The sequence below is a fragment of the Eurypyga helias genome, unplaced genomic scaffold (genome assembly GCF_000690775.1).
Source record: "Eurypyga helias isolate BGI_N326 unplaced genomic scaffold, ASM69077v1 scaffold46225, whole genome shotgun sequence".
Taxonomy (NCBI): domain Eukaryota; kingdom Metazoa; phylum Chordata; class Aves; order Eurypygiformes; family Eurypygidae; genus Eurypyga; species Eurypyga helias.
Window position 1 is genome coordinate 1 of NW_010253048.1, and position 14,500 is coordinate 14,500.

Genomic DNA, 14,500 nt, shown 5'->3' on the forward strand with positions numbered 1-14,500 from the left:
CTTCAGCTTGTAAGTTCTTCCACCAATCCTGACAACTTATTAAAGACAGGGAAGCAAAGTTTCTCCTGGTAAGAGCAAGATTCTATTATTTAATTATTCATTAAACTATTCACATTAATTATTTAATAATCTAATAGCATCCTATATAATTTAATAATTATTAACGATCAATACTATTGCTTTTTATTTATAATAACACAATATTAAATTATCGATATCCATAAATATTATAAATGTTAAATATTACTGACATCGATATTAATGATATTGACTATTATTGGTATTAGCTATTATCGATATTAAATCTTAAGTTAATTATCTATAAACATTTACTAATATTCAATATTATCTACATTCATGATTTCATTTATTTATTCATTTTATTCTGCAAACTTCAAAAGCAGGTTTGTGGTTTTATTAATATTTGCAAAATATATGGGCAGGGGGGTTGGAACTAGATGACCTTTAAGATCCCTTCCAACCCAACCCATTCCATGATTCTATGAAATACTGTAAACTCCTTAACATTTGTCCAGCTTGCAAATATCAATGGTACAAAACCCCCCAGTTATATCATTACTGAATTATAAAAGTTTTATTTTAAAATTACTTAAAAGTACACCTTACCCAGTATTTCTTCCACCCAATTCCATATCGAATTAAAAAATAATATGCATTCTATTTTCTTTGTGTTTCAAGACACAAGGGACCACAAGAATACCCGTATCTTTTAGATCCAGGAGAGAATTCTCATGGTGAACATTTTAATGCAACTACTGATTATTGTTACTGTCAAATCAGATATTCTCTAGACTAATAATATTCACAATTCATGTAGTCCCTGTCGCTGCTGCAATCAAATATTCAAGCACTGGCACAGGTTGCCCAGAGAAGCTGTGGATGTCCCATCCCTGGGAGTGCCCAAGGCCAGGCTGGATGAGGCTTGGAGCAACCTGGTCTAGTGGAAGGTGTCCCTGCCCATGGCAGGGGGGTTGGAACTGGATGGGCTTTAAGGTCCCTTCCAACCCAAACCATTCTGTGATTCTATGATTCCTCCTTGAAGATGTTCCAGTTAAGACCAGAACAGAACTGGTAGGTAATTCTACCAGAAAGATTTCACGACTGCTGTCATCATACTGGGAAAATTATCACTGTTTAGCTGCAATAAAATACGAATTTTTCGAAGACGTTATTTGTTGTTTTTCAGTCAAGATTTGCACACCAGCAGACAACGACCTCCCTCAGCAAACAAATCCAAAGCAGGTTTTGGTGCATTGCTAACAACACGATGTACTAAGCAGGTATTTTTCTCCTGTTTAATCCAGCATACCCGATATTATACAGGAATCCTCACAAAAAAGAGGACAAAATTGAGGTTTCTGCCATGGACAAAAACTTTATAAAAACATAACAGAGTTAAAATACAAAATTCATAGTACATGTCACATTAGTTAGTAGCGGCATTTGAGGTTTCTGGAGACTGAAGAAATTCATAAGGATCGTGAACCATGTCTTGCTGTTCTCCAACACTCAGATGAGAAGGACTTCCTGTAGAATATGCAAAAAAAAAAAAATTCAAAACCTTTAGAAGTACAGAAGAATAATGGAGAGCTATTTATCTATATAAACAGCACGGTTATTTCACACGTTCCTTGCAGACTTTGAAAGTGCAACAGACATTGCAGTGACACTTAAGCAGGAGAGTTTGAAAAAGAAATGACAAGGTTCTTCAGTAATTTGGATCCTTTTTGAAAAAGCAGTCATTAATCTGTTACCTCGAGTTGAAACATTATACAAAAAGTAATTGAGTATCATCCAACCCGCATTTCCTCCCTTCTTGGAAATGGCACCAAATCGTTAAGTGGTACGTTAACCTATCATCCTGTCTTATCACCAAATTTTACAGTTGACAGAATCCCACCTGCTACTTGCTGCACACAACTCTGCCGGAGTAAAACAAACATTATATACTCCTTGGTGTTTCTAGAAGCATAAAATGCAAGTGCATGTAGGGATTTGCCAGTCAGTAGCAATTTACTTCACAATTACTTCAATCATCCCTAGTCAAAAACGAGGTCACTACAATTAGTGTCCTTAATTCCACAGGTCAAAAGCATGTCTTCTTACTTTCCTTCGCCACAAATCCTAACAAATTAAACCACAATCCTGCAGTCAGCACACTGTTCTAGCAGAGTCATTTCATGCAAAGATTTATGTAATTTAAAATGTAAGTTTTAACCAGTTTCATTTAGAGCGGGAGTACCGCAATTTCTGTGACACAGGTAACGTTACCAAGGTGATGCTGGTCTCTCTCAGAGGTATTGGAGAGGGAACTCAAATTAGATGACGGCCGGGATCCCACTCTGTCAGCCTGAGCTTCGTGAAGGTCCTGCAGCAGCTTGGTTGTTTCATCCAGATGTAAATGGTTATCGTCATGATCAAGCTCCTTCTTCACTTTCCCTAAGTTACCAACCAAATCCCACAATTAGCACATGCAGACTGACTTGTGGATTACCAAATCACTATAAAACCAATCTAAAATAAATTATCACCAGTGTTGTCTATAACACAAAAGGCCTCAACCTTACGTTTTACTTTGCACTTCTGAAAGGGAGAGCACCATGGGAAATGGCTGAAACTGAACTGACTCTTAGTAATTCAACAGCTATAAAATCTTAATTAGTCTTCCTCATCTGTTAAACTTCCAACGTGAAATACTGCATTTAGTTTGTAGCAAAGGAGAGGAAGTCAGTAGAAAGATTACTTAGAGATTTAACTTAAAATAGAGTTAAAATAGAACCTGTAATTTATGGAGGAGAAAAAAAACCCATCACAGAAGGTTTTAAGAATAATTATCTTCTCCAACTACACTGATTTTATAGCAAGCCAAATAAAACAGACATTGGAAGGAACTGGAAGTATGTGCCAACATACACTGTTTGTTCATCTGAAGACTTAAAAAAAAAAAAATCTCCGCTTTAAACAGGAAAAGAAACTCTTAGTCTTCAATGCAGACCTTGCTATCTTTGCAAGAATGATGCTAAAAACCAATACCATGAACTGTCTCTGGAAGCAAAGTCATCTAGAAGTAGGATTATTTACTGAAAGATCTAAGAGGAAAAACACAAGCAGCTTTCAGAGCAAGAAAGTCATAGTAAGACTCACGTATCTAAACATTATCTAGAAAACAGGTATTTATTCGTCTCTACTGAACTGCAATAAAACTGGTAAAATCAGATATGATTGAGCTTCACACACTTAAGGGACTTCCCAAGTTATTTCAAGGGACAGCATGTGAAGCAACACATCTATTTCTGAACCAAAGCTGCATGCTAATTCTTAAGATTTACGGTACTAAGAATGCCTAAAACCCAAGCAAAGCTACCAAAATTGTGCAGTAGAAATACTTTGGTTTCTTCGGTGGTACAGTGAAAGTTAACTTAGCTAGCACATGGATGTCTCAAAGGAAAAACAGACCAAGGTTTCATTTACCTTGTACCAGCCCTAGACTTTTACCTCCATCAAATGTAGACTTATTACTGGTTGTTGAACACTTCTTTTACTCCTAGCAAATCCAGTTGTTATTTTGCCTAAATGGCAAAACCATAACTAAACCATAACTGATGGCTTGTATATTTAATTACTTACCTAACGAACTTAACATAGAAATATCAAGAGACACATCTGAATATGGTTTCATCGAGAGAAAATCCAAGTCAGAAGTGCTACTGTCTCCAGCAGATTCCCCAACCTATTGAAACAGAAGAAACAAAGACTAGCCATAGTGACAAGCTGTCATAACAACTTTTTAATGTTTCAGGTAAACGCATGAATTCACATTCTTCAAAGTGTGCACCACAGCACTTAAGCCCGGAGCATCCGTAACCATCTGGGCTAACCTGCAACTCAGGCAGCTCAAATGTGGTTCCATGACAGACCAGCCACAGGAATGGCAAAGGACCTGCAGGGTAGTCTAGAGCGCTTCCATCTCATCATCCAGGACTGCTGAAACCAGCATTACTGAATCCTCCGGGACTCGACCACAGGCCCAAACCATGGCAGAACCCTGGCAGGGGGCAAGCATTATCCATATCCCCCATCACGAACCACTCCCCGATCCCCTTTTCCCCTCACCTTCTCCATGCGACACTGGGTTTATTGAAATGTTTGGGGTGTGGCTAATAAAACCAGAAAGGTGGGCCTGCCTACACGCAGGATCAGCTGCTCTCTCCAGTATTTTTCCTATGTATCTGGATAACGAAATAAAGCCTGCACTGCAATTTCATTTTTTCCATACCTGGTGCAGTACTGCTATGTACTGGCAAAAAATTAGGAGATTACAAGTAGAACTTGTTAAGCTTCAAAAGGCATTCCAACAGAATTCTCTGAGGCTGCCTGTTCCAGAAGCAGGAGTAAGACATGCAGGTAAATACAGAACCAGGTATCTTTCAGAAATACGAAAATAAAACGTAGCACTTTCCTGAATTAACTGAAAACGGTCACCTTCTAGAGAAATACAAACCTTTCCACGAAACAGAAGTAGTGTTTTTTTAAACTATAAATTTTATTAGTGGCTATAAGGTAACCCACATAATTTTTATGTGAGTTACCATGAAATACAGTGCGCATCTTGGGTTGTCACAAATAATGTGAAAGATAAAACCAAAGATTTGATTAGGAGCTGCGAAAGCCTAAGATGCGCATTATTTACCCTACTTTCTAACACATTTTCAATGCATGTGGTAAAACTGAATAAATACTACTGGTTTTTTCCACTTTTGCAGCAGGCTGAACCTCAGATATTCATCAGCAGTATCCATCAAGTATCCTTCCAATTCCTGAGTGGTCCTTCTGCCTCTGAGATGTAGCTACCCGTGCTGAATCAGACTGGAGAATACAGAGCAGGACACACACAAAGCCACCAACTAAAACAGACTGAAGGTCAGAGAAGCTATTTTAAATACAGAAAGCTTCTTCTAGAGACTGTAATTTTAATCTTCTACCTCAGAGCATGCATATCCTTGCACTGAAACAGTATGAACGTCTCCACGATTTTATTTTTTTTAAACACAGAAACCATTTTACCATGATCTGTTTGGAAGAATCCGGACAGGTGTTACGCAGCTTGTGCTCTTCTTTTATGAGAACCGGCAGAACCTGAGGAACAGAATCGTATCTGAGATCTTGGCATCTCATAGCTTACGCTTAGGTTTCCTAACAATACTCTGCTTGTGTGATTTACCCACGTACCACGATCCTAGGCCACCACTACCATGTTTTGTGATGTCTGCAGAGATCCTTTTCAACAAAATAAAAAGGCTAGCTCTTCTCCAACGGGTGACCACACACATTCACGCAGACAATTGGGAACTAACCAGGACAGCCCTGAAGGGCTAACCTAACAGCCTCTTCGTTATCGTTTACTCCACTTACTAAGCTTTTCTGTATTATTATACAGAACAGGCGCACTTGAACTAAAATTGAATGACGGAAGCCCAGAGAATGTCACTTTTGCTACTTTAAATGCCAAGACACTTTTTCCAGTTAGAAAAAAAGACAAAAACCCCACAGCACAACAGATTGAGTATCAGCATAACTTACTTTAACTTCATCCAGTGGTTTTACTGGGATGTTTCGCCTCTGGTAATAAAGAATATTGACAATTACTTCTATGGAACATAAGAGAAAGACCTCTCTCTTGCACAATTTCAAGTATATTCAAACTCCACACACAAAACGATGCTAGAAACAGCTGATTTTTTTCACGTCTGTAATGCAATTACAATGAAACAGATACTGGTTTGAAATATTTCAGTATTAACGACAATCTCCAAGTCCCCTTACACTATTTCTTCTGCCCTTGAACTTTTATATACATCCGCAGTATCTTAGACACTATTTCAGTGACTTCTGATTCCCAATCATTTCAAGGTTGCACACTGAGAGATATTTGTCCTTAAACAGAGCAGCACAAAACACTCACGCAGAAAACACCGTGGCACATCCTCACTGAAACACATTTAATTGCATAAAACCGGTACACATCTACGTACGTCACAACTGACCAGCTAAGTGTAATTAGCCACAGGCCTTCTGAGAGGTATCCGGGAATTCCCACTTGGAACAATATACATCCAACACAGTGGCAAAAAGGGAAAAGCATCTATCTGATTTTAAAGCTAAATTCAATGTGTTGTATACACACAGGTCTAGACATAGAAGAACATTCAAAATATTGTTTTGGAGCTTTCTGAACTTCTGAATTCTTTGAACATTTCTACCTGTTTCACACAGAATCTTTTTGAGGTAGGGACTGGAAAAAACTATCCAGAAAATTCTGAAGCATCCTCTGTATTTTTCATTCCACTGTCTCCTTTTCCCCAAACTTCACTTGCTAGTACTAAGCGCAGAGATTTAGCATAATCTCATTTCTGCCAGGTGAGGAGGTCTGCATACCTTCCATCCCCGCCCCCCTCCCCTTTCTTTGCTCTTGAATGGTTCAGATTTGTCCATTTCATCATTTGTCCAAATGTCATCATTTCAAACAGCAGGTAATAACTTCAAACTAAAAGTGGTTTTCAGGGTGAAGACAACATGAAACAAGATCCTGCAGTTTCCGGTAGTCTATTCTGTCTCAGGAATACAAACATTCCCACTAGAATTACACACGCTTCTGAGAAAAATCCAGTCTTAGTATGAATCTCCTCAGTAAAGTGCTTTTGGAAACAAGTTACAGGTTTCTTTTTCAGACATACTACGTGGACTTAAGAGTTAGCACTAATAGTAGAAGATACCCATACAGCAAGCCAGTCTATTGATCTATTCTCCAACATTATTTCAATGTTCCAAATAATTAATCCTTCCACAAGGAATGCATTTTGCATTTAAATTAAGAAAAAAAATCCTTAACAAAAGTATTGCAGTATAACTCAGAAGCAGGTACATAAGTCACGACATTCAGTCCCTTCTCTTTCTCTCCCTGCTGTGCTCTATCCCTCTGCTTCTTTCTGGAGTCACATAATGTACCACACTGGGGACCACTGGAGAAAAAATGTTTATTTCTCTGCTGACTAATTCAGTTTCTAACTTGCTTCACCACATGGCTGCATCAACAACTAAGACAAAGCATCTCATAAAATACTAAAAACCAGAAACACAGCCATGCTTGTTTTGATAAGCCTGTGACATTTTTGTGCATCAAGGACACACCTGCTTTAGCTGATAAATAGTTTTGGAATGATCTCCACTAGTGATCTGGTCCAGAAGATCATCTACTATTTTCTTGCTGTAGTTTCCAGCGTCCTTCACAAATTCTTGTAAGCTAGTAGGAATGGAGGTAAAAGCATTATAGAAAATGTTTACTTTCATAAAAAATAATCCAACCTGTAACATGGTTTTCCCCATCTGTGCTGCATTCCACCTACATTTTCCTTGTTCTTCTACTCTTTCATACTTCTTCAGAAAAGCAACTGAGGCCTTCAAGATAGAATTGGAGGTTTTTTCCCTTCTCTTTTTAATGGGAGTAAATGTATGTGCAAACGTGTTTTTCACAACTACCAGCGAATTTTCATTTGAACTATCGCTGGCAGTGGATTAAAAAAAAATACACAAAAGAAAAAAGCTTGTGATTAATTATTTCTCTCCAGAATTGACAATTTAAAGAAAAGCAGCATTTTGCTTTTCTAGTAGCTTTGTTTTGAAACTCCTTGAAAAATATCACAAAGTCACTGAAATCTAAACCTACTGGGTTTAAGGAAAATGCTGGACCTTCAGCAACCTATAATCCTGTGGTCAGAGACTCTACTAGCAAGATCCCTAACAGCCTTGAAATAAAACAGGGTAACTTCAGAGCACAAATGGAAAAAAATACAACCCCTCTACCCTACCTGCTCCTCTCCCTTCCCCCAAAAAAACCAACCCACAACAAATCCCACACCAACCAAGATGAAAGCTAGCTTCAAGTTTTATAGTGAGTTATTTTTTAAAAGAAGTTTTTAGAAAAAAAAAAAAAATCAGTATTTGGAGGCTCGCAGTTGACATTTACTCCAAGCTGCTTTTCATCTAACTGCTATGAGAAGTTAGGCTTCCTAGCAAGGAAGAGCTTACCTTAAGGCACACTGTATCCCAGTTTCATCACCATAGGCCGAGTACAGGAGTTCCATTTCATCTGATTTCAGATCATGAAATATAGAGTCGTTTTGCATGGAAGGCGCTGTACTAGCACTGGTAAGAAAGGTTACTAGACAGAAGAAAGAGATGGCAAATGATGAACACAGGTGTAAAAGATCACTTGGGGGGAATAAATTGTTTTCTGAAACAGACAGATAGAGAAAGCACAGTGTGTTTTTTCCTCCAACTGAAATCAAGAGCAGTATCTCAAGGAAACTTCCAGATTCTAGAGTCTGCGCAGCTACTTTAACCATATAAACAAATGTACTTATGCTACAGCAAAACAAAGAGCAAAAGTTAACCACCCCACTCCCACAAAAAAAGATTAATTCCCGCACCCCTTTCATATTTCTGCTTTTTGCATGTGCCTACTTCACTGTTGTTTGCCAGTCAGTTTCTGCAGAGCAGATCAGAAACTTAGAAATGTCAATAATACAAGAAAAAAATCCACAGTTTGTGAAATCCTCATCATATGATATAAAAGTGCAAATGACCACAAGGTTTTTTTCTCCACTCTAAGTACAGTTGCTTAGGAAGAATTATTTCCTCCAGAGAAGACAGAGTACCATTATTAGAAAGTTTCTAGTGTGGCTACACACTAGGGCAAAACATTAAGCCATAAACTTCTAATTAAGTTATGTTTAATAAGCAGAAAAAGTCAATTAAATTAAATCTGCATTCTGCTGTAAATGGAATAATGCCATATTACACAAATAACCAAGTGAACTTTCATTTGGAGAGAGCTATCATCTGCAAGTATTTTATATTAATAAATTGCTCAAATAAGTAACACAAAGTTAAAACATGTTTTTTGGCATTTACCTTTATTTCTTCGATCATCTTTAAAGCCCAGTGTAGTGAAGCCAGGCAATAATTTGCTTGACAGCGAACTCAGATCCACTGGGTGAGTCTCTTCCTCTAATAATTTGATTTAAAAGATGATAATTTTTAGAAAAGCATTTTATGTTTAAAATTTATTTATGGTAAATATTTAGATTTTGCTATTTTGAAAAGCTGCAGTTACCATAAAGGCTAAATAAATGTCATTGAATCTGTACATTTCTACTGAGGACAGGTAGTGTAATTCAGGTTCTCCATTGAAATTTCAAATACATGCTGTAGAAATGTTTCCATCTCTTATTCACAAGATCCGTGACTGGCTTAGTTATTTCACTTTCAAAGTATACAGCAGCATCTGGAGTTCTTTTACTAAATTCTGATGCATAAACAGCCAAGATCCAGGTATCATGAAGTGATAAAAGCAATTTCTTACATTGAATCAGTGTAGTTTGTCTACAGAAACCCAGACACCGTGTAAAGAACCCATTAAGATCGTTCTCATTATGGCTATAGCAATATTTCTTCCTTCTGAAGTTCTGAGAACTGCTGTATTAAAATGGCCCAAACCATTTGGAATATGCTTTTAAACTAAAAAAGAAAAAAAAAATCCCAACAACATTCAGGACACTTCCAGTTCTTTTAAACCTCTCTGGCTGTTCTGGAATCTAATGATAAAAATGCTCAACTGCTGAACAGAAAGCAAGTTTACCCGTAGAACCTTACAAGGATAAAATAACCCCGACACCTACAACAAAAATTCAGATTATACCATTAGCTGCAAGTTCCGTGTAACCAGCATTAATGACACAAACAACCACAAAAGATTCTGGAGCACAACAACATCAGGAGGCAGCGCAGTGCAGTACTTCCCAGCAGGCAGTGAAAGCTTGCTCTGGTCCAGGAACACGACTGTCTAAGTCTTCAGCAGCATGAGTTCAGATGTATTAAATCACACTCATTGGTGTGAGGTTTTCTGGAGGATTTTGGGTTTTTTTTCGGTTTCTTGCTCCCCCCAGAAATAGGTAAGGGCACTGTGGCAGCCAAAAGGGTCAATTTCATTGCAGAAAAAATGAATGAAAAGGAATTTAGACAGTACTAGTTACAGACTTGTACCTTCCAATCAAAACAATCAACAGGAACGTGACTAGCCAAAAAGGGTTCACACATCCATCAGTGCAACAGTAAATAGGTTGCACATGAATTCCAGTCTCAAAAGGTGCAGAGAAGGAAGTGCCAAATCAACAAGACATACAGCAGCATAAAGACTATGACATATCATCCATTACAAACTTTCAAAACTTCTGCATTTTGAGCTCGAAACTGAAATGAGTGGGAAGCAAAAGACAATACTGATAATGTACAGTAGCAACACAAACAAAAATCCAGGGCAAGCATCAAGGAACTAAAGAAAAACAATTAAGCAAACCCTAATCAACCTAAAACTGAAATTCAGCTAGTAATGTAAATTAGGAAACAAAAATAAAGGTAAAAGATGACTCTGTATTTTCATCTCTGCGTTGGATTATCTCTTATGCAGGATTACACCAGCTTCGTTCCCCTTTTGTCTACTAAATGTTAGCACTACAGGCTACTCAGAGCAAAAACCTGTCTTCCCAGTGCTCTCAGAAGTTGTAGCAATGTGTAAGTGCTTATAACTAGGTATTGTTTTACCTTCTTACTGTTATTAGCATCAGGAAAACAGAGCATCCAAAGAGTGAAAATTTGAAAGGCAAAGAAAAACATCTTATTTTGGAGGCACTAAATATAGCTTTTTTCTTCTTTTTTTTAAATCATCGATACTGCACAGGATCTGTGTGTTAGTTAAGACTTCAAAATCTCCCTCAACATTCAACATTAGAAATGTTTGCTTGAAAGAGCATGGCCTTTACCTTCTGCTTCTGGATCAGATGAGTTTACTACACTAAATAATAGAGTTCCACCTCCATTTTTTTTCAGATAACCAATCTGTAAATAGAACCACAAAGATATAGAAGCAATTATTCAAAGTAGTCCAAACTCAAAGAAGGAGCTGCTTAATTACAGAGAAAACTGTACAAAGCATTTTTAGCTGTATTCAGATCCTGAACTCTGGTATTCCCTTTTTAATACAGAGAATCTTGGGTCACAACTATTTATCAAGACCTAGCAAATGAGTCAGAATGGAAGACTTCGGAGTAAAAGTTCGTGTGTCACATGTACAACTCCTTATTGATCTTCCTACATCAGATCTAAAGTTTACATCCAAGACAAAACCAGCTCCATTATAATTAGCATGGAGCCAGGCTTTCTGACTGCCAAGCCTAGAACACACCTTCTTTTTAGCAGCAGAACTGTAACTCCTACTCACAGTCTACCTCACTCTCTATTTTCAAATCTAGACCGAACTGCTTGTTTTCATCTCTCACCCACAACTTTCTCTAATTAAAGCACTTTTATAAACACACCGTTAAGAGGAAGAAGTGCTGTGACAAACCTACCAGAGAGCGCAGAAAGGCTGTAACTACGCAGTACAGGAAAGGAAGACTCTGCTATCCCTAAAGAAATATTAGTAAATGCTACCAAGTAACAATAAATTTCTCTTATTTTGGCCCCCCCCCCGCCCCTTAAAAAGTTTCTAACTCTCTCCATACGTCAGGCCAAAGCTCGTGCTGGCATACAATAAAACCAGAGGGGACAAAGGCTGGAAAGAGATCAAGCAGGAATAATACTTTCAAGTGATGGCCAAAGTCACCACCAGCTGAACTCGAAGAACGTATCACAGTAACCTAGATTCAGTGGGATCTGCAGCAGGTTGTCTACCTGATTAACAGCCTAGGCAGTTAAGAGCTGCACACCCAGAACAACTCTTTCCTGAGCACCACAAAATGGACTGCATCAACATGAAAGGCTTTTTCAGTAAAGTTTGCCATTAGCAGCAGATGGGTATTGCTTTACAGGGTTTTTTAAAAGCCATTCTGACTTCGGAGGTTTCAAACAGCCTTCAATCCTAGCAATTCTTCTAAATATCCAAAGAAACAGAAATATACTGAAGAAAGCTAAACATTCTTCCGCTGTTCTTTGCGGCTCTAGTGCGTAACAAGGGCCACTCTCCCAGAGAGAGACTTTTATATTTGAAGACAGAACTGATACTACTAATGCTTCAAAGCAAACGTTTCTTCTGCAACAGGTGTTAAAAAAATGGGTGGAAAATGCAGGATGTAGTAACATCCCATTTCCCTTTTCAGCTGCAGTGGTCACTAGAGTATGTGACAGAATGAGAAACGAGTACCAAGTATAACAGTGGTAATGAGACTCCACATGATGCAAAGGAAACCAAGTACATGTATCTCAACATAGGCCTGTAGCAAATCCCTTTGGCGTTCACTCCAAGCCTGGCATGAAGTAATGAAGGAATCCACCATTATCCATTACCACATAGCTAAGGAAAACACAGCCCATACACAGATCAGGCTAAGAAAACTGCACTAACAGCATCACTGAGCTTTTCCTTCTAACTCCTGGAACAGCAAAAAATTAAACACATGGAACAGTATCAGAACCGCATTCAAGACAACCAAACCTTGTGGTCAGCACTGTCCAAAATTCCAGCATGGACAAACTACTGCTAAAACTACATGAGAATCCTGACACTGAAAACAGTAATTTAATACTTTAAAAATCCTGAATTCCTTAGGCTGGCCAGGGGGGCGGAATTTTAATAACCCTTCAACCTGTGCCAAAGTTTGCTTTTTCTGACTTTGCACCAAGAAGAGTGAGATGTTATTTTAATCACTCTCAGTGCTAAGGGCTGCAATTAAGGAAGACAGATTCCAGACTGAGTAACGGTTCGGTTTTCTGCAAGTGAGTTTCTGAAGATGTTCAACACAATACAACTTGAGATGCATTTAGGACACCCTACAATGAGCTTCAGTGGGAACGATAGACAACAGCCATATTGGTATGCCACACGGAGCATAAATCCTAGGTGTTGCTCTCAGAAAACATTAATACTAAAGCCTGCCTTCTAAGGTAACACACAGCATTCAATATTCAGACACAAAACGGAATTGTGAACTGTGTTGTGCAGTCAACCTTGCTGTTGGGTAGGTAGCGATTAATCCTATCCCGAGCTTCATCCGCGGCATGTTCCACTAGTGCCAGGACATGTTCTTCAGCAGTGCTATCTGTCAGGCTGCACGCATTCCCCTCAGGTTCAAATATGCAACTAAGAAAGAGAAGAGGAACAGCTGTAGAAATCAAAAGCTAAAACAAAACAAAGGGCTGAATTCTGGGTTTGCTAAATAGAACAATCAGTCCCACTCCTCTCCCAGTGTCGATCTACTTCAGCATTTAAGTGAAATTATAACCGTATTATGAAACTGAAGTTTTGCAGCAGAAGCTGAGAACTACCAAACTACAGAACTTCAAAAATTTAATTGATTCTGTGCCTTGATGAAAATAAAGGAAGTATCACAAAATAGAGAGTGGGAGTAAAATTGCATTAATACAAGGCGAACGCTGTATGCGTGTGTACTTAAGGCTCCCACGTGCCCGAATATGCTTTTTTCACAAATTCCAAATAGAAAGATGCAGATAAGAAATAATAAAATGCAGACTCTGTAATTTTAATCTGGAAAAAAAAAAAACAAACCCCAACCCCAAACCCAACAGGCTGCATTTATGAGGATTATGTCAGTAGCTTGTAAAATAGGACACTGGTCCCAGTCTAATAGGGAGTCCTTTAATTCCCATGTTTGTTAATATAGGCAATTAGTATTCCTAATCAGTATCAATCACACCATTCCTTCTCACTGAAATTACAGAATTTAACATTCATCTTTCAGTAGATCCCTTTTCACTAAAGCACCAAAGCAATACAAAAATAATAATAAGCATACCTAAGATGCAACAGGACATAGCTATTATAAAAAAAATCAGAGAAAGGTGAGGGGAAGTGTGAAGACAGCAGTAGGATATGTCAGTCTTCATTATATTAGACATTTAAAATAAGCTTTGTACATAAAAACTTTCAGGGCATTATATGGACATTAGACACTAGGGCCAAACACCTTAGGTACTGGGTAGAGCATCTCCTCACACCAAATCCATTTCTCTCTCCTGGGGTATCTTCTTCCATTTGCTTAGCTAAGAATTTCTCTCTGTATAGAGATTCAGATCCGATACACAAGAAAGTTTTGCTATTAAAGACAATAAAAACATCACAGGATCATACTATTATGAGACAAATGTGTTATATGATTTTTGTTTCATTGAAAGTTTAAGAAAAGGTGTACACATCAGGAAACTCCTCAACAACCAGCACTTTCTATCACACTTTACTTAATGGACAAGAATTTTGAGAGAATGTTCAGAAGGTTAAAACATCCTGGACAAAATTTTCAAAAACTATTTAGATATTAAGATGCCCAAGTGACCAAGGCACTTTTTAAACTACAGTCTAGAGGTCTAAACTGCTTTAAGACTTCACAAACATTGACTTCAGCTCTTTCCC

At 38.0% G+C, this 14,500-nt stretch overlaps 1 protein-coding gene across 1 annotated transcript in view; it reads right to left on the minus strand.

The window, feature by feature from the left end:
* Window positions 1-1,447: 1,447 nt before the first annotated feature.
* BRD9 (bromodomain containing 9) overlaps window positions 1,448-14,500 on the minus strand; it is a gene marked incomplete at its 5' end in the record, with an annotated part of 15,911 nt that continues 2,858 nt past the window's right edge. Inside the window, 9 exons of the mRNA XM_010152539.1 lie at window positions 1,448-1,548; window positions 2,293-2,460; window positions 3,649-3,751; window positions 5,602-5,640; window positions 7,210-7,321; window positions 8,107-8,239; window positions 8,992-9,087; window positions 10,899-10,974; window positions 13,081-13,213. Of these exons, the coding sequence (XP_010150841.1) occupies window positions 1,448-1,548; window positions 2,293-2,460; window positions 3,649-3,751; window positions 5,602-5,640; window positions 7,210-7,321; window positions 8,107-8,239; window positions 8,992-9,087; window positions 10,899-10,974; window positions 13,081-13,213 (961 nt within the window). The remainder of the gene's footprint in view (window positions 1,549-2,292; window positions 2,461-3,648; window positions 3,752-5,601; window positions 5,641-7,209; window positions 7,322-8,106; window positions 8,240-8,991; window positions 9,088-10,898; window positions 10,975-13,080; window positions 13,214-14,500) is intronic.